The sequence below is a fragment of the Mangifera indica genome, chromosome 12 (genome assembly GCF_011075055.1).
Source record: "Mangifera indica cultivar Alphonso chromosome 12, CATAS_Mindica_2.1, whole genome shotgun sequence".
Classification (NCBI taxonomy): domain Eukaryota; kingdom Viridiplantae; phylum Streptophyta; class Magnoliopsida; order Sapindales; family Anacardiaceae; genus Mangifera; species Mangifera indica.
In genome coordinates, this window is record NC_058148.1 from 15929735 (window position 1) to 15948428 (window position 18694).

Here is an 18694-nt window from a genome sequence, read left to right on the forward strand (position 1 = left end):
TTCATGACAAGTAAAACATATACTTGCAAATTTGAAATTCCATTTCTTGATGTCTTCTACATTGTAATCATTTCCTATGGTTTAAAAAAGAAAAGAATAAACACAAAGCTTAGATAATAGCTGGGGCAACAACAATCGGGCTTCTGACATAGTGTTTTCCGTCTGTCCATGTTAGACCTCCAAATGATGTATCGCTTTGCACACCACCAGACCACTTTCCTTTCAGAGTCAACTTAAACTGCTTCTCCTCACCAACTTTCCAAAATTTCAGAACACTGGGCTCAACAGAAACTGAAACTCCTAGTGGCTCACGGATATGAGCCGCATACGTTCCAGGTGATCCAACATTCTTCAGTGTTCGAGTGACAGTGATTGGGCGAGAGAGACCAGAGACTGAAATTGAAGGATAGTTTAAATCGTAAAGTTTGAATGATTTGGGACATTTATAGTAACTCCCCAGGAAACGGTGAATCTTGGTCTGGTTGTAGGCAATGCCACAGAGAAAATTAGCATAATCATTCACTGTTAAATCATAGACCAATCCAGGATTCATGGCACGATTAGGCCGAATGTGGCCAGAACCATAATTGTATGGTGTTGCCTTGTTGAAAGATCCATCAAGCATTGGATGCTTGGTATTGTCCCTTCTTCTTGCTGTAAATGGAAACAACAAATTATCAACATAAGATTCTCAAGCATTTATTGGTAGAATTCCACAGAGACTTACCAGTTGTCATGATTGCAGATTTAATTGCAGCTGGACTCCAATCTGGATAAAGCGACTTAAGAAGCCCAACAACTCCAGAAACATGTGGACAAGACATAGATGTGCCTGACAGTACGTTGAATTTAACCCTGCGTTTGTCAAAAGGTTGTTCCGTAGGGCTTACTGCTTCAGTGTACGCAGCTATAATATTCACTCCAGGTGCAGTAATGTCGGGCTGAAAAATTGAAACACAATTAATAAATGAGTTTAATTTAGTAGAGAGTTCAGTCACTGATGTCATTAATACCTTAAGGATCTCTGGATTTATAACATTTGGTCCTACAGAGGAAAATGAAGCCATGAAGGGAGCAGTCTTTGCACCAATCCGAACCCCTGGTGCGGAAATGTATCCCATTGGGTCTCTGCAAATAAACATAATGAGAATAAGCTTAATTTTAATTAATGAGCAGGTAGTGGCGTGCAAATGTTTGCGATAGAGTTATACTTGGAAGAATTGATATAGAGTAAGACTTCCACACCGTCTCTGTAGGTGAGATGGGAGGCCGGGAGGACATGAGGGTCAGCAACAATATCATTACCGTTGAGCTTATCATTGCAAAGGATCATCCCAGCTCCACCAGCCATCAATACATATTGACCCTTTTCCACTCTTCCAATTTCACCCCTAAGACATGCCACAATTTTACCCTCAACCTTTTTAGGATCCAGAGTTTCATTCTTGCAGAGTAGGCTGCATAAAATAGAAATGTTAGGATGATCACCCACAGAGAGTAATATGAATTCAAAACAATTAGTGCTTACGCATCAGCAACAGATGCATGTTTAGCTTTAGCCTGAGCTCCAGTAATAAGTGAATAGAATCCATCACCAGGAAGAGCAGTAGAAAGGCTTGATCCCTGGTAGCGATATTCATTACGGAGTTCAACAAAATTCTGGAATTCTCGATCCAAGGTACTAGCACCCACTGTGAACATCCAAGGTGAAAGATTTGAGACAGTTCCTGGCAATGGTCCAGAATTTCCACCAGAAGAAACAACAGTAATGCCCTTCTTAATAGCATGAAATGAACCGATAGCAATTCCATCACCAAAGTAATCGAAAGGAGAGCCTCCAACGGACAAAGAAATAACATCAACTCCATCATCTATGGCTTGATCAAAACCTTTCATGATATCAGCGTCGAAACATCCACTCTCATTAACTGGAGGCCAACAGATCTTGTAAGCGGCAACTCTAGCCCTAGGAGAACCACCTTTGGCAGTTCCATTGGCAGACCCTAACACACTTGCTCCTGGAACAAAGTGGCCACCTGCTGTTGATAGAGTGTGGGTCCCATGCCCCTCATAATCACGTGCAGACACATTATAGGGCACGGATTTTCCTACAAATGCATCATAACCTTTGTTGAAGTACCTTGCTCCTATCAGCTTCCTGTATATAAGTGCATCATAACATTTGTATATAAATGCATCAATGATTGACAGGGGACTGCGACTGAGGCGGAATTTATGGAGATGATTAATTAGGGCAGTTACCTGTTGCAATTAAAGCCTTCTTCGTGGGCACATTTACCTTTCCATCTGGAAGGAATGGGTCCATAACCTTCGTCAATAAAGCTTTCGGATTCAGGCCATACACCTACACTTTTACATATAATATAAAATACAAAACAAATCAAACCTTTTTATATATCAAACAAAGGTGATTCATAAATGCTGCAAATCAGGTTCAAAGTAAAGCAAGCAGAGGTTCATACCAGTATCAAGGTTTGCTATGATGATATCTTCACCATAATTAGCTTTCTTCCAGATAGAACTCCGGGGTACGACGCCATTCTTTTCGAGTAACATAAAATCCCATGAATAAGTTGTGTGTAATTTTTTTCCTTTGTTCGGGAAGACAGACACCACATGTGGGTGCTCTGCATTGTCATATATATATATATATATATATATATATATATACATACATACATACATACAATGAATGAGAATATCAATTGTTTTTATTAAACGAAGAAAGCAACAAGGAGAGATTTAGAATGTATATTTACTTGCAATCTCGGCTGCCTCCTTCTCTTCAAGGATGGCAGCAAAACCATTAATATGCTTATTGTATGAATAAAAGATTGCTTCTCTGGCTTTCTCAGTACTGCATGACAACAATATTTAAGCAGGTACGAAACAACCAACTTATAATATAATATGAAGTTGCACTGCTGAAACAAACATACCTTCCCAAAAACGATGAAAGTAACTGATGATGAGAATCAGTTGCACGTTGAAGATCAGCTGTTGTAATTTGAGGGCCATGATCATGCGATCCCAAGTATACTATATAAGACTGTATATCTCAAACCAGCAAACAACACAGCATTAATAATTTAAAAATCTCTTTAACTGAGATCTTTCATCAGGTGTACATTACCTTCTTGATGGCAAAAGCAGGCCATGAGAAGAGGATGAAACAAAGGAAGACAAGGAAAGGGAACCTTGGGAACCACATTATGCAAAACTGTGGAAACAATTACAATCTTTTACGTTTATAAAACAGGTGATGGATGCACCATAATAAATACATTCCTTGATTCAAGCAGTGAAAATATTATCTTGCCATTTTAACGCATGGTAGAATATTGTAGCTATTTCAACACAGTTGGAATATATTGAACAATTCTAGGATTTGTATTCACATGCAGAGTTTACAAATTAACAGATATATTTGGTACGAGTAAATAAAATTAGAATATTTGGAGTCGATGGGGATTATAAACAGAAAGAATTGTATAGGAATGGGATATGTATATTCCAATCAGAGTGACCAGCCCAACTTTGTGAATGCATCAAATAAATTTCAGATTGTATAGGAAATAATGGATATGTATATCTCCATTAATTGGGAATGAAATTAGTTTTGCCATATTTAATTCAGGATCTTTGTTTGGCAATCAGAGTAGTTTATGACAAAACAAAGCATGCGTTTGCTTGGAGTAGTTTAATTCTAGATAGCATTACCTCGTGCCAAATAATAAATTATATGAGGGTAATATGAGTATAATCATCTAATTAATCAATTTTACAATAATATATATAATAATTTTAAAATAAGTAATATCATATATATCCAATTTTAAATACTCAATTGGATAGTTGTGATTGAATGTTATTTTGTTTTAAATTTAAAATCGTTCAATAAGTACCATCTACAAACATTAGCTCTGAGAGCAAGTTGAGCTTCTTTGAAAAAGAGACCATGTAACTTGCAAAAACTGGTGGATGAGGCAGAAGCTATTCCATATTTCTCTAACTTCACATGATCCCAAATTTGAACAGTGGCATGCAACTGGAGGAGCAAGGGGCAATGATGTAATGTAATGCACATATATGTTGCCCCCATGAGGCAGCAGCTAGTCAATGTCAATTGAAGATGATTCCAAGGCTCAAACATCATATGGCTATTCCGGCCACAATGTTAAGTGATATTTTGGATTGAAATGGGATAAAACTGATTTCCTTTTTTAAATTTTCCCAGAATTACTCTGTGTATATATTGTAGCACTGTTCTTCTGATTATTGGATGGAAGAGATGCAAGTAAAGATGGAAAATTTGACCGGAGAGTGGGCAGTGGTCAAAGTGATATGAGTTATGAGACAGCGAAAAACGTTTTAAATCTGGGGAACTGTGTTCAAATAATATGTACAGCCTTACACCCAATCAATAGATTGACTCTGTAACTGTTTTTTTTTTTTTAATCATATTATATAAGATCGAGCTCAGTATAGATCAAATGATCAGTTTGAGTTGCCCTATACTCAGTGTGCTTCAACAAAATATAATGCAGCTAATTGAGATTCAAATATATGAACTTGTTTGGGTGATCAAATATATATGAAGCCATGCCATGAACAAATATACCAAGATAATATTTGGATTTAATTTTAAAAGAGAAGGAAGCCAAAGCCAACCCATCTGCACAAATGTACAGTATACGTTGGCCTTGTCTTATTCCCTGGTCTTGGAGACGTCTAGAAACCATCAAAACCTCTTTAACCCTTCTGCCCTGATTAATTTTTTAATGAACTATTAAGACCTGTGTCCAAAATTAATCAAGAAATAAAAAATAAGAATCCATTTACACTACAAAACCACACAAAGGCTCAAAGGGATTGGTTCAACAGCTAGCACAACAAAGCAAATATAGAATAAATGGGTGGTCACTTTCCTTTGTCAAGGAAAGAAAATCCAAAAAAGGCTACCTGTAAAACCCAGGTAGCTTTGGCTCTATCTATGGAATTGGATCCATTTGTTAGCAAGGGGTCTTGGTTGCCGCCTTCGCCACGACCTGTCACTCTCCTTTTTATGGACTTTCTTTTGTCTTCCGTTTCTAATTAATTTACTGCTTCTTCCACTCTTAATATCATATAACCATCTTTCTACTTCTCTTTTCATACCTATAATTAGAAGTTCTACTTCTACAGCAGCTGGAAGTTTAGCACAAAACTGACGCTCTGCACTCACTGTTTTTCAGTTTTTATCTTTCTTATCATATATGTAATTGTAAATGTCTCTGAATTCAATCCTTCTGCATACGTCTGTATATTGATAGTTTAAGCTTACTCGAATTACTAAAAAATTAATGCCTGTTAGTTAGCTGATTATTTCATTGTCTGACTTTTCTGAAGTTCTATTCAGGTTGAGAACGAAGGCTAATTAGATAATGGAAGTATTTGGCCGTCTGCCTGGCTCCCTGAATGCCATATAAGAAGCTTGCCAAAAGGCGCTGGCAGTCTTCCTACTTGGCATGAAGGGAGTCATGCAGGCCTACCCTTATCATCCATCTTTCTGCTCTACTCTTAGTCCCAGGGCGTCCTCATCTACAACACAAGGTAGATATTGTGGATGACCTATGATATGTCAAGGCATACATGTTTTTGAGAAATCATTTGGCTCATAGATATATTCCAATTTGTGCAATTCTGTTTAAAGATAATTATTTCTCATTGTATTATTTATATTTATTTCTACTTAATCCTGATCAGATTTCCTAATTTCTGATACATACATACATACATACATACATACATACATATATATCGATGCATGGAAGCAGCAGGGTGATGATGAATATGTTTACAATGTGTGAAAGCCGGGATCCATGCACTGTTGTGGGGCTAGCTTATTGTGTCAAATCAAGTCTGTGATAGGGATTGTTATCCAACATTCTGGCTATCTATAGTGACCCACCAGAGAAGTCGTTTTGTATTGTATTCATCTATCTATGGATGCAGAGAAGCCAAATTATATTGTACCTTCTTCCACATATATATTATATATAGTTTCCAAAATTGACTTCGCTATACACACTGGTAATTTTTTTTTATGATCAACACACTTATAATTATTCATTAACATTTTTAACGAAATCCAGTCTCCTAAACATGCTTGACCAAGACTTGAGTGACGTCGTTCTTTGATTTGTAAGAATCAAACCACGAAGAGAAAAGCTTGCGTGTCTCAACTTGTCAAACAAGGTTAAAGACCCAAAATTTTTAGTCATGCATTCACTCGGTATTGAAGCTAGCCTTCTTCATAGGAAACAACTTATTTTGGCCTTTCAAATTATAACGACAATATCCATGGCCACTGGCTAGTTACTCTTGAGAATCATATCTATAAAAAAAGCAGGGTCTTGGTGTCTCAAAACGCGAAATATTCAGGTATCTTACATTGAGATTTTCTTATTACTTTGTAGTGTCTAGGCTTACTTCTATAACTATAAATGACTGGTGGTTTCAGCAAAAGATCGTGATGAAGGTACAGATGAATTGCCAGAAATGTCGGGCTGAGGCACTCAAGGTTGTTGCAAAGGCAGAAGGTAGGCAGGTCCAGCAAATTTAAATGAATTAATTGTATAAATAATTAATACGCACAGGCATGCAGGTGTTAACTTTGTGGGATTAGAAGGAGATGATCGAGAAAGATAAAGTGGTGGTCACTGGAGATGGAGTTGATACTGTCAAATTAGCTACCAGCTTTGAGGAAGAAAGTTGGGCAGACGGAGCTCATAAGTGTTGCAGAAATCAAGTCTTAATGACAAATGACCCTTCTCCAGAAGCCCTTAAAATTTTGTATGTATTTACAGAGAGAATTATTCACTTTTTGAAGCAATAAAAATTAAGAAAGTGTCAACAACTTACACTGCAATATACTTACCGTTGTCTACTCAGCTTCATTGAAATTATGCAGACAGTGACATTCATTACCGGATAATAACCATTCAACTATAGCAGGAGCCAGGAAGCTACGTAAATTTTTACTCAATTTCTTAAATCTGAAAAGCAACTTGTACGATATTTCTTAAATCTTAAAACTGCCTTGTATCTTGATTGAGTATTGTCAAGGATATGAAGCTAAGGAGGCATAAACAAATGTCACAGGTGTAAACCAATGAGGATAGAGAGCAAGAAGATTAAAGCCACTAGGCAGCCTAAAACATAATTTACAGTTGGACGAGTAATTGTAATAGGATCCTCTGTGTCTCTCTCAGCTTTCATATCATAAGTAATGGTTGCCAATTTGCTAATCTGCTCCTCTAGAGCCGTATTCTTTTCCCTCAGCGATGCAATGGCCTCCTCTTGTTTCTTCATTATCTGGGCAAACTTAACTTTTGAGCATTAAAATATATCTAAAAGCAACCAAAATTAAGTAATTAAACTTACTTGATGCAGAACTTTGACAAGAGCCTTAAATTCATGAACTTCATTCTCAATTTCAAGATCAGATTGCTCATTATTGTCGTTGATGGCCTGTAAGAGTGAAAAGTAGGACACATATTAATACGTTCTATCAATAATATACAAAAAAGACACAGCGGTGTACCAGTACCAGTGGTTGAAGTTGAAGAGAGGGAGGTGTTGTGACGTTATTGTTGTATTGCACAGTTTGCGCCCTTGACTCAAACCTGGCAACCGCTGCTTTAAATTCACGAATTTTTGACTCCACTGATGTATTATCATTATCTTTAATATTATATTTTATTTCATCCATGCACTATTATAAGCAAACACACAAATTAGTGCCAATTATTATTATTTTATCATCATCATTGTTTTGTTCATATCAAGAGCAGCCATGTTGAACCTGAACCTGGACCTGGACCTGGTTGGTGCGCAGCAGAGGTTGGGCAAGAGGAGAATAGGAAGAGGGACCAAGTCGCGTATAGGTATCTGTTGATTTTGTACCACCCATTTAGATGCTGCATTGACATAGAAATCAGAATCAATGACTATGAGATTATTTTTAAAGAGAGAAACGTGGTACATAAGAAACGAGCGCGAAATTTACTCTTAACCAACCGGCAATATGAAGCAATTGCTGGGAATTTCCCTCTGTGCATTCCTAAATCTACACGTTCTTCTACAACCGATTACTGCTGGCAGATTATATCAAAATACTACTTGTATTAGAATTTCATATTGTTACGTATTTTTATTTCCTATATATACAGAGATGACCTTTTATACCTAGTTCAACTTAAGGCAAACTTAGGGCTTTAGCCCAACTCAATTTATGATGAACCAATTAATTATATCGCTCTCTCTCTCTCGAAGGCCTTTAACTATTTTTATTTCTATGATATCGATAGGACAAGATTCGAAACAAATAAGCTCAAACCTTATTACTAATTCAACTCAATCGAATTCAAAATGAGCTACTCCTATGTGAACTTGAATTCGAGCTTCAGCTTGAAATACGTTATTGTCAAGTTCAAGTCTAAGGTTGTTTACTAGCCAGACTCACAAGCATAGACAAACTCATTTAAAATGGCCAAAATAATGTTATTTTTTATAAATATGTATCAAAATGACGTTTTTTTGAAGCGAATTGAATTAAGTCTGAGTTCATTTCAATATTATAATTGTACTCAAGCTTGATTTGAGAAGAGTTTGACCCCTTTAAAACAAGCCGAGCTTGAATTGGTTTTGATTCAAATTCAATCCCAATCATTATTACCATTCAAAAGACTTAATCAAAGATTCAAAGTAAGCTACACATTCAAAGTGATTATATTGCCATTCCCAAAATCCCATTTTCACAAAATTATGGAATCCAATAACATAAGTTGTATCGTGTCAGATGCATTCGAAAGCTGAATATAAACACCTTATTAGATGCAGAGAGTTTTGTTTGCTCAAACTTCACATCACTCTTCCTGATTGTCAAAATAATTTGCCAAAAGGCCAGTCTTCATCATTTTCTGAGAAGTAAGAATACATTATTTGGAGTTGTTTGGTTGAAACTCATAGCGGATTGTAGGAAATTAAGCATAAAATTTCGATGGACATTAATTTAGTTGCAAGGAGAGGGAGTAAGTTGCCTGAACTTATAAGTGCGGCAATCTCCAAGAGGAAAGGAGTCATCGGAAAAGTTACCATGAGCTCTTTTGTTTGTATAACCTGGATAGTCTTCTTTGCAGAAAGGCACAGCTTCATGTAAAATTAGGCTTATCTTCTCAGCTTTCTTCACTAATTCCCATTTGTTGTAAGGATCACCCTCCTTGTGTGACACATGAATCTCTCCTTTATCTTTCAGAAGCAGCTTAGCATTCCTCAGAAATCCCTTTACCAATTCTTTGTTCAACCTGTTGTAGTCACATCAAATTCATATCAGAATGCAATGGTTGTGTTGTGTTGTGTTGTGTTGTGTATATATAAACATCGATTAAACAGTAACATATAAATAAAGCAGACTGACATAACTGGATCTGACAATAGCTATTCTCACGGTAAATGAAACCAACATGAGGGAAGTTGTAAACGATGCGATCAAACTTCTGTGTCCTGAGGAAGAAATGTTGACTCATCTGCTTAGCATCTACTCCGTACAACACCCTGCATCCTCTCTCTTCCAATTCTCTTATATTCCTCAATCCGTTACTGTATTTTCTACCTATGTTCTCTGAACTCAATCCATCCAAGCAAATATATTTCAAAACCAAAAAACAAAACAAGTGAAAAAAAGAACTGAACTGAACTGAACTACTTGTTTATTACCTTGAGTATCAAGAGAAGTGGCAACCATGTTGTGGGCAGAACCAAATTCTCTGGCTAAACAAAGAGAGAAAGAAAAGTCTCCTTCTCCTACCAACAAGATTCTGTGCTTTGATGAGTAGTGTTTTCTCCATTTTTCTTCTTCTTCTTCTTCTTCCTCCTCCTCCTCATCATCATCATCACTTGTTTCATAGTACGCATCTTCTCCTACTAATTCCTTGTTTTCTTTTCCTTCACCCATTAAATTAATTTTCCTGTCTAGCCCAACCAGATCAATCTGACCTAATTTCTGTTCCTTAATCATTACTTATCCCTCCGGGCCTCCCATAAAGCAAAAATTTGCCCTTCCGTGTGCTAATAAAATGGCCATTTTAACCCCTGCCCTCAAATTTTGCTTCAATCTCATTCACAGTGGAGACCGGCCTCACATCTTCCATAGTCGGTCCGTCTTTATCATACTTAACCAATAAGAATATGTCGAACTCACATCTTGTACGGGTTATTTTCATCCAATCAACTCATTTACTCACTAGATTTTTAAGAGAAAAAGAGGATTCGTTTGATATTCTTCCGGGAAAAAGACTTATTCCCCTTACGTTATAAATTAAAATTTTATTTTTTTCGTTTTTTCATTTTAATTTTAAAAATTTGTAATTTTTTTCCCAGCCTAATAAAAAATTACATTTAAAAAAATTATATAAAAAAAGATATTGTCTCATTTCCTCACTATAATTTTAAAATAATTTATTTGTATGTAGAGATGGTAATTATAAGTTTAGAAAATAGATGGATGCAAAAGTCTTAATAGCATTCACTCGCAAGTTCAGACATAGGGGCAGATGTAACTGCCTGTCTAGCCAGCCAAAGGCTTTATCAAAGATTGTGACTTCTTCGTCAATCAGGTCCAGGTCTCAAACACACAACATACGCATCACCATGATTCAAAAGAGTAAGACATAGATCCCAACTCAGATACAAAATTAAGTGATGCAAATACTAGTTCTACCCAAAATCTCTTTTAGCCTGCGTCTCCACCTAGCTCAATAAATACATCTTTTGAGGGGATCATGAAGTATGCTTCTCCTAGCCTGAATAACTTGTATAAATCACGGTTAAAATAGCACCACCTCTCCCCTTTCCACAAGACTCCAGAATGATCCGACTCTCTCATTGTTTCAACTTGTTGCTGCCTTCCAAAGTCTCCAGACTCTTCCTGGCAATTTGTTGCAGCTTCCAGGGAGAACAAGGATCCAGCTCATGCAACCGCCCTTTAAGAACTTTGAAGAAATTTTAAGTATGTTTTGCTAACAGACAACAGCAAGTATGAAAAGGCCTTGAGTCCTAACCATTTGTGTGCGCAAAACAGCAAGCTGTGAACATAAGTGTGAGCAGCAGAAAATTATAAGTGAGTGGGTCAGTCGTGAGTTTATATTTTGTGAGTGAGTGGTGTAAGTTTTTGTGTAAGTGTGAATTTGTACAATTTGTAATTGCTGTATATTAATAAAAATATTGTTTTATTATCACCATTATCTCTTAACAAGTGGTATTAGAATAGGCGGTCAAGGATTGTGATCAGGGAGATTCTAAAAGTCATCAAAATTATAATCATGGAAACTCTGAAGGTAGTTAGAGACTATAGCATGCCAATCGGGTAATTAAGAGTTAAGTCATGCCGAGAATTTGTTGGTGTATAGTCTAGGACTATGGAGTTGATTTGTTGGGGACCAAACTTAGTATATTGTTAGACATTATTACCAAGTTCTTATGGAAGATTTTTCAAGTTCAGCCGCATGAGATTGAGAAGCTCAATAACTCTAATTATAATAATGAAGTAGTTGTATTTGATTTTATTTATTGGGACAAGACCTATGAGATATAGTAGGCGGTGAAAACACCACATCGCCCACGAATGCTAAATAATTAAAGGAATGGATGATTAAAGTTGACAAGGCTTTGTACGCTCTTGCAATAATGTAGAAGATGAGTAATTGTAACACATCAAGAGTGAGAAAACACCAAAGGAGGCTTGGGATGTGTTAGCAGTTGTATTAGCAAGAACAAATGACGCAAAGTTGTTGTGCTTAGAAAACGAGCTTTTCTCGATCTCATAGCAAGATATGACAGTAAGACAATACTTCTTCCAAGTAAAATTTCTTTGTGATGAAATTTCCTAATTAGACCATCAAAATGTCATCACTAAGATAAGGAAGAGAATAATTATTATTCATAGGTTGATGCCAGAATATAATGGAATAGTTACAACCATCTATGGATGGGCAAAAGAGCCAACATAGTTAGAGTTAGAGATTTTATTGACTAATTAAGAAACTATAAATAAACTAATATCTAAAGTCTTAGTGAGAGATGATAAGAGTGTTTTCTTTAGTAATAAAAGAGGGTATAGAGATAGAAGAATAAAAAGTCAAAGAGATCGACAAAATAAGCTAGATAGAAGAAACTCTCAACTAGAGAGAGCTTTTCAAGATTGAGGCAAAAATCCTGACGAAGAGAAAAGCAATCAGAGGCGTAATGACATATGCTATAATAGTGGGAAGAAAAATCACTTTGTCAAAGATTGTCGATTTAGATGAATAGAAGAAAATGCAGTAACATCGATCATAAAGGAGAATGATAGTGAAGAAGAGTGAGATTTCTAAGTGTCATATTCAGTTGTAGATTTAGAAGAGCTTGTAGTCTTATGTATCACCAAGCTAGATGAAGTAACAACGCCTATCTCTATAAGAGACGAAATCAATTATAATGATGATTAAATAGTAGACTCATACTGCTTTAATCACATGACTGAGGATAAAGACAAGCTATTAAACATGTCTAGGTATAAAGGAAGATGAATGGTTGTCCTTATGAACAACTCAAGGTTATCTATTACATATGTAGGCCAGACAGTGATAAAGCCTTGATTCGGCTCACAGCAGATCAAGCTAAAAAATGTCTTCCTTGTGGAAGGGATGAAGAACCTATTGTTGATGTTACAACTCAACTTTAGGTAACTATGTCATGTTTAAAATCCATAGGTACACCAATCATGGAGGGACGACAGTTAGAGTCTGTTTACGTAATGTCAGCACAAACCACATATGTAGACAAGACAAGAAAAAGTGAAACACCAAATTTATGGCACGCAAGGCTTGGACACGTGAGTTACCACAAATTAAAAGTGATGATGAAGAAAGGTATGCTCAAGGGTCTTCTACAATTAGACATGAAAGAAGATGTAGTGTGTGTTGGGTGCCAATACAAGAAGGCACATCAGTTTCCATATGAGAAGTCAATGTACAAAAGCAAGACACCTCTTGAGTTGATACACTTGGATACATTTGGACCAGTGAAGCAAACATCAATAAGTAGATTCAAGTACATAATAACCTTCATCGATACTTCTCCAAGAATGTGTAGGTTTATTTTATGAGAGAACAAACAAAGACCTTGTCTAAGTACAAGGAATTCAAGGAGAATGTTGAAAAAAAAATAAGGGGAAAGATATAATGTTTAATTACAAACAATAGGGGAGAGTATAAATCACAAGAGTTTTCAAAATACTTTATGAGTCCAGGATACGTTGACAATTCTTTTGTCTAAGTACGCCGTAAAAAAATGACATTGTGGAAAGAAAGAATGGCCACTTGGCAAAGACTCGTGGAAGCATGTTGCATGCGAAAAATTTCCACCTTGTTTCTAGGTTAAATGTATGAAGACAACAACACATGTGGTCAATAGATTACCCCAAGCAAGGTTTGGCTTTATGTCACTTTTTGAGAAGCTGTGGAATCTTAAGCCGTTTTATAATATTTGGATGCATTTGTTATGTGTTCATGCCTAATTATCAACGAATCAAGTCTGATAAAAAGACTATTCGTTGCATATTTATGGGATATGATGATTTGAAAAAAGATTGGAAATGTTATAACCCAATGACAAGGTGATGTTACATTTCAAGAAACATGGTATTTGATGAGACATTGTAATGCCCTTAGGTATGTTCCAGGGATATTTATGTCTTTTGACTCTATTTAGAGATATTTCTCATTTTAAGTACAAATATTTGTTTTACATGTATATGTGTGTTTATATATATATATATATATATATGTATATATATATATGTATATATATGTATATGTATGTATATATATATGTATATGTATGTATATATATGTATGTATGTATATGTATATATATATATATATATATATGTATGTATGTGTATGTATATATATATATGTATGTATGTGTATGTATATATATATATGTATGTATGTGTATGTATATATATATATATATATGTATGTGTATGTATATATATATGTATGTATGTATATGTATATATATATGTATGTATGTATATACCTAAAGAAAAAGAAAAAAAAAAGAAAAGAAAAGGAAAAAGACAAAGAGAAAAAGAGAAAGAGATAAGACTTTATAGAGAAGACTTTTCATCATTTTCGTCCATATTCCAGCAGCCTCCAGCAGCCACCATTCTTCATGTTTTCCTTTGCTTTCTTGAAGAAAAAGGAAGGATTTGAGGGAGTTGGAAGATAAGAAAAGAAAAGATAAAAAAAAAAGAAGCACCTTGGAAGCTTTGGTAACCAAAAATCTCCTTCCTTTCCCTTTCATTTATGTTTATATGCATGTTATGTGAATGTGTTAGTGTGTTTTGGTATTGATTTAAAGTGATCTTGGTGATAAAGGAAACAAAACAAGGAGAAGGAAGCCAACTTACAAAGATTTGGCTTAAAACAAGGTAAGGGAATCATCCTTGATATGTTGCATGTTTTAGGCTTTTGATTCCTTAGATCTATGTTATAAATAATGATTTTGAAGTTGAGAGGTGTGGTTTTGCCATTTGGGATGTCTATGTGTATGATCTTGTGCATGGCAGAAAGTTGCATAATATTTACAGTTTTTGCCAGTGAGTTCGTCCCATGTTTTGGCTGCCTTATCTATAGAATTATGAGTGCTATTATATCTTGTTGGAAAGCTCTTTGAATCCTCTTTCCAATGATATATATCTTGTATGAATTAGAGATCATTTGGATTGTTAAAGATTGTATAAACCGAAAGGACTGTTTTACTAAATAAACAGAGGAGGCAGTTTTGTCACTGAGTTTATCTCACGTTTTGACTGTCTTATATATGGAATTATGAGTGTTATTATATCTCGTTGTAAAGCTCTTTGAATCCTATTTCCAATGATATATAGCTTGTATGAATTAGAGATCATTTGGACTGTTAAAGATTATATAAACCGAAAGGACTGTTTTACTAAATAAACAGAGGAGGCAGTTTTGTCACTGAGTTTATCTCACGTTTTGACTGCCTTATCTATGGAATTATGAGTGCTATTATATCTTTTTGGAAATATATTTTAATTATCTTTTCAGTGATATATAGCTTGTATGAATTGGGGATCATGTGAATTATTAAATATTATATGAAACACAAGGACTGCTTTATCAAATAAACAGGGGAGGCAGTTTTTGCCACTGAATTTATCTGCTGTTTTGACTGCTTGATTGAATGAATTATGAGTGCTATTATAGCTTGTTAGAAAGCTATTTGAATCCTCTTTTCAACGATATATAGCTTGTAACACCCCAGGTCCAATAACCCGGCCCACTGTTAAGATATTGTCCACTTTGGACACACAGTCCATCATGGGTTTGCTTTTCATATGACAAATCTTCAGAGATTTGGATTGGCTGATAGTCTAAAACATGGGATGGGTCCGCCAAATATTTCCTTAATGCCGAAACATGAAATACATTGTGAAGCCTTGAGAGACTTAGTGGTAAAGCCACATGGTATGCAACTGCACCAATTTGTAACACCCCAGGTCCAATAACCCGGCCCACTGTTAAGATATTGTCCACTTTGCACACACAGTCCATCATGGGTTTGCTTTTGGGCTTTGCAACCTAAAACGCGTCTTAACAGTTAAAGAGCTCACAGGCTATTTAACCAATCCAATTCTCCCACCACTAACCAATATGGGATCCATAGACAGAGCACACACAGACCCAGTATCTCTCTCGTGCTTTGTCGATGTGGGATTCGCCTAAGGGTATCACATACACCCCCCCTTACAGGACTCAGCGTCCTCGCTGAGGTTTGCCCCACCATCGTTCAAGAGGACACGCGGAGTTGCTCTGATACCATTTGTAACACCCTTGGTCCAATAGCCCGGCCCACTGTTAAGATATTGTCCACTTTGGACACACAGTCCATCATGGGTTTGCTTCTGGGCTTTGCAACCCAAAACGCGTCTTAACAGTTAAGGAGCTCATAGGCTATTTAACCAATCCAATTCTCCCACCACTAACCAATGTGGGATCCATAGACAGAGCACACACAGACCCAACATCTCTCCCGTGCTTTGTCGATGTGGGATTCGCCTAGGGGTATCACATACACCCCCCCTTACGGGACTCAGCGTCCTCGCTGAGGTTTGCCCCACCATCGTTCAAGAGGACACGCGGAGTTGCTCTGATACCATTTGTAACACCCCAGGTCCAATAACCCGGCCCACTGTTAAGATATTGTCTACTTTGGACACACAGTCCATCATGGGTTTGCTTTTGGGCTTTGTAACCTAAAACGCGTCTTAACAGTTAAGGAGCTCACAGGCTATTTAACCAATCCAATTCTCCCACCACTAACCAATGTGGGATCCATAGACAGAGCACACACAGACCCAGCATCTCTCCCGTGCTTTGTCGATGTGGGATTCGCCTAAGGGTATCACATACACCCCCCCTTACAGGACTCAGCGTCCTTGCTGAGGTTTGCCCCACCATCGTTCAAGAGGACACGCAGAGTTGCTCTGATACCATTTGTAACACCCTTGGTCCAATAGCCCGGCCCACTGTTAAGATATTGTCCACTTTGGACACACAGTCCATCATGGGTTTGCTTCTGGGCTTTGCAACCCAAAACGCGTCTTAACAGTTAAGAAGCTCACAGGCTATTTAACCAATCCAATTCTCCCACCACTAACCAATGTGGGATCCATAGACAGAGCACACACAGACCCAACATCTCTCTCGTGCTTTGTCGATGTGGGATTCGCCTAGGGGTATCACACAAACCCATGATGGACTGTGTGTCCAATATCTTAACAGTGGGCCGGGTTATTGGACCTGGGGTGTTACAAATGGTATCAGAGCAACTCCGCGTGTCCTCTTGAACAATGGTGGGGCAAACCTCAGCGAGGACGTTGAGTCCTGTAAGGGGGGGTGTATGTGATACCCTTAGGCGAATCCTACATCGACAAAGCACGGGAGAGATGCTGGGTCTGTGTGTGCTCTGTCTATGGATCCCACATTGGTTAGTGGTTGGAGAATTGGATTGGTTAAATAGCCTGTGAGCTCCTTAACTGTTAAGACGCGTTTTAGGTTGCAAAGCCCAAAAGCAAACCCATGATGGACTGTGTGTCCAAAGTGGACAATATCTTAACAGTGGGCCGGGTTATTGGACCTGAGGTGTTACAAATGGTATCAGAGCAGCTCCGCGTGTCCTCTTGAACGATGGTGGGGCAAACCTCAGCGAGGACGCTGAGTCTCGTAAGGGGGGGGTGTATGTGATACCCCTAGGCGAATCCCACATCGACAAAGCACGGGAGAGATGTTGGGTCTGTGTGTGCTCTGTCTATGGATCCCACATTGGTTAATGGTGGGAGAATTGGATTGGTTAAATAGCCTATGAGCTCCTTAACTGTTAAGACGCGTTTTGGGTTGCAAAGCCCAGAAGCAAACCCATGATGGACTGTGTGTCCAAAGTGGATAATATCTTGACAGTGGGCCGGGTTATTAGATCTGGGGTGTTACATAGCTTGTATGAATTAGGAACCGTTTGGACTGTGAAATTGTATGAAAAAGAAGGCTGCCCTGTCAAATGAACAGGGCTGTGAACAGTATTTCACAGTTTGGAAAGGAAAAAAGAAAGAAAATAAAGAAAAGAAAGGAAAGGAAAAGAAAAGAAAGGAAAGGAAAGGAAAGGAAAAAAAAGAAAGAAGAGAAAAAGAAAAGAAATAAAAGTAAGAAAAGGTTGAGACTCAAGATTCAAGGGTCGTCCTAAGAGTAATGTCTGGTGAGTTATGAATAAATTTAGATGGAAGCGAAATTAGTAAGATATAAGACTCGCATGCATGCTATAAACTATGAGGGGGCACTTTACACTACACCGCCCGTAGTAGGGCACGTCCGCAGTAGGACACGTCCGTAGTAGGACATAGACCCCTAGTAGGGTCCGCTCGCAGTTGAGCATGCTCGCAGCAGAGCTCAATTCAGATTCAGAAATAGTGTAGTGAAAGAAAAAAGAGCTTGAGCTTAGAAAAGTGTCAAATCCCTATAGTTAGCTTTCAAAAAGTATTAAATAGACACCAGATGGGACAAAGTATGACCCAAATAGTAAAGAGTGAATTAAATTACCCCCTAAATCTCTTATAGAGGTTAGGATGTGAGGTTGAGTCCCAAAAGTGAGTTAGAACAGGAAAAAAGGATAGTTTACTTAATTTTTCCCCTTACTGAGTGTTCTTATCACTCACTCCCTTTTCTTTCCTGATTGCAGGTACAGGTGATCGAGGTAGCTGCGAGGCAGGGTCAGGTCAACGTAGGTAAATCCGATTGGAGCAGGTTATCTCTGGTTCCTATTACATGCATACAGTGGCATGTTCTTATTGACTTTTGACATTTTGATATTATGGTACGGTTACATATGATTACTCACTGTTTTCAGATACTTTATATGAGTATATACATATTTTGTTCGCTTCCAGATTTTCAGTTTTCTTGAAATACTTCCTAAACACTTTTAAAGATGCGTTTATTTTAAAGTATTTTAAAAAAAAAGAAAAAAAATAGACGCTATGAATATTAATTCGTAACATTTCTCCTTCGAT

General features: G+C 37.1%; 2 protein-coding genes and 1 pseudogene across 9 annotated transcripts; 1 reads left to right on the forward strand and 2 right to left on the reverse strand.

The window, feature by feature from the left end:
- Positions 1-20: 20 nt before the first annotated feature.
- Positions 21-13170, reverse strand: LOC123192157 (subtilisin-like protease SBT5.4). Its single transcript, XM_044604597.1, has 12 exons — positions 13114-13170; positions 12105-12157; positions 3155-3194; positions 2961-3070; positions 2781-2878; positions 2484-2648; positions 2263-2365; positions 1529-2158; positions 1212-1457; positions 1014-1128; positions 728-941; positions 21-654 (listed from the first exon to the last, which is right to left on the reverse strand). Exons 1-12 carry the CDS (start codon positions 13168-13170, stop codon positions 110-112), a joined length of 2376 nt encoding a protein of 791 aa, XP_044460532.1. The 3' UTR covers positions 21-109.
- Positions 4934-6949, forward strand: LOC123193081 (annotated as a pseudogene).
- LOC123193384 (uncharacterized protein At4g26485-like) lies at positions 7030-10251 on the reverse strand. 8 transcript variants are annotated; one of them, XM_044606347.1, is made up of 6 exons: positions 9781-9917; positions 8891-9368; positions 7886-7982; positions 7613-7777; positions 7447-7533; positions 7030-7377 (listed from the first exon to the last, which is right to left on the reverse strand). In XM_044606347.1, exons 3-6 carry the CDS (start codon positions 7973-7975, stop codon positions 7159-7161), a joined length of 561 nt encoding a protein of 186 aa, XP_044462282.1. In that variant the 5' UTR covers positions 7976-7982; positions 8891-9368; positions 9781-9917; the 3' UTR covers positions 7030-7158. The 8 variants fall into 8 exon arrangements, with proteins under 8 accessions (XP_044462282.1, XP_044462280.1, XP_044462278.1 ...); XM_044606345.1 differs by having other exon boundaries at positions 7880-7982; XM_044606343.1 differs by having other exon boundaries at positions 7874-7982.
- Positions 13171-18694: the final 5524 nt, after the last annotated feature.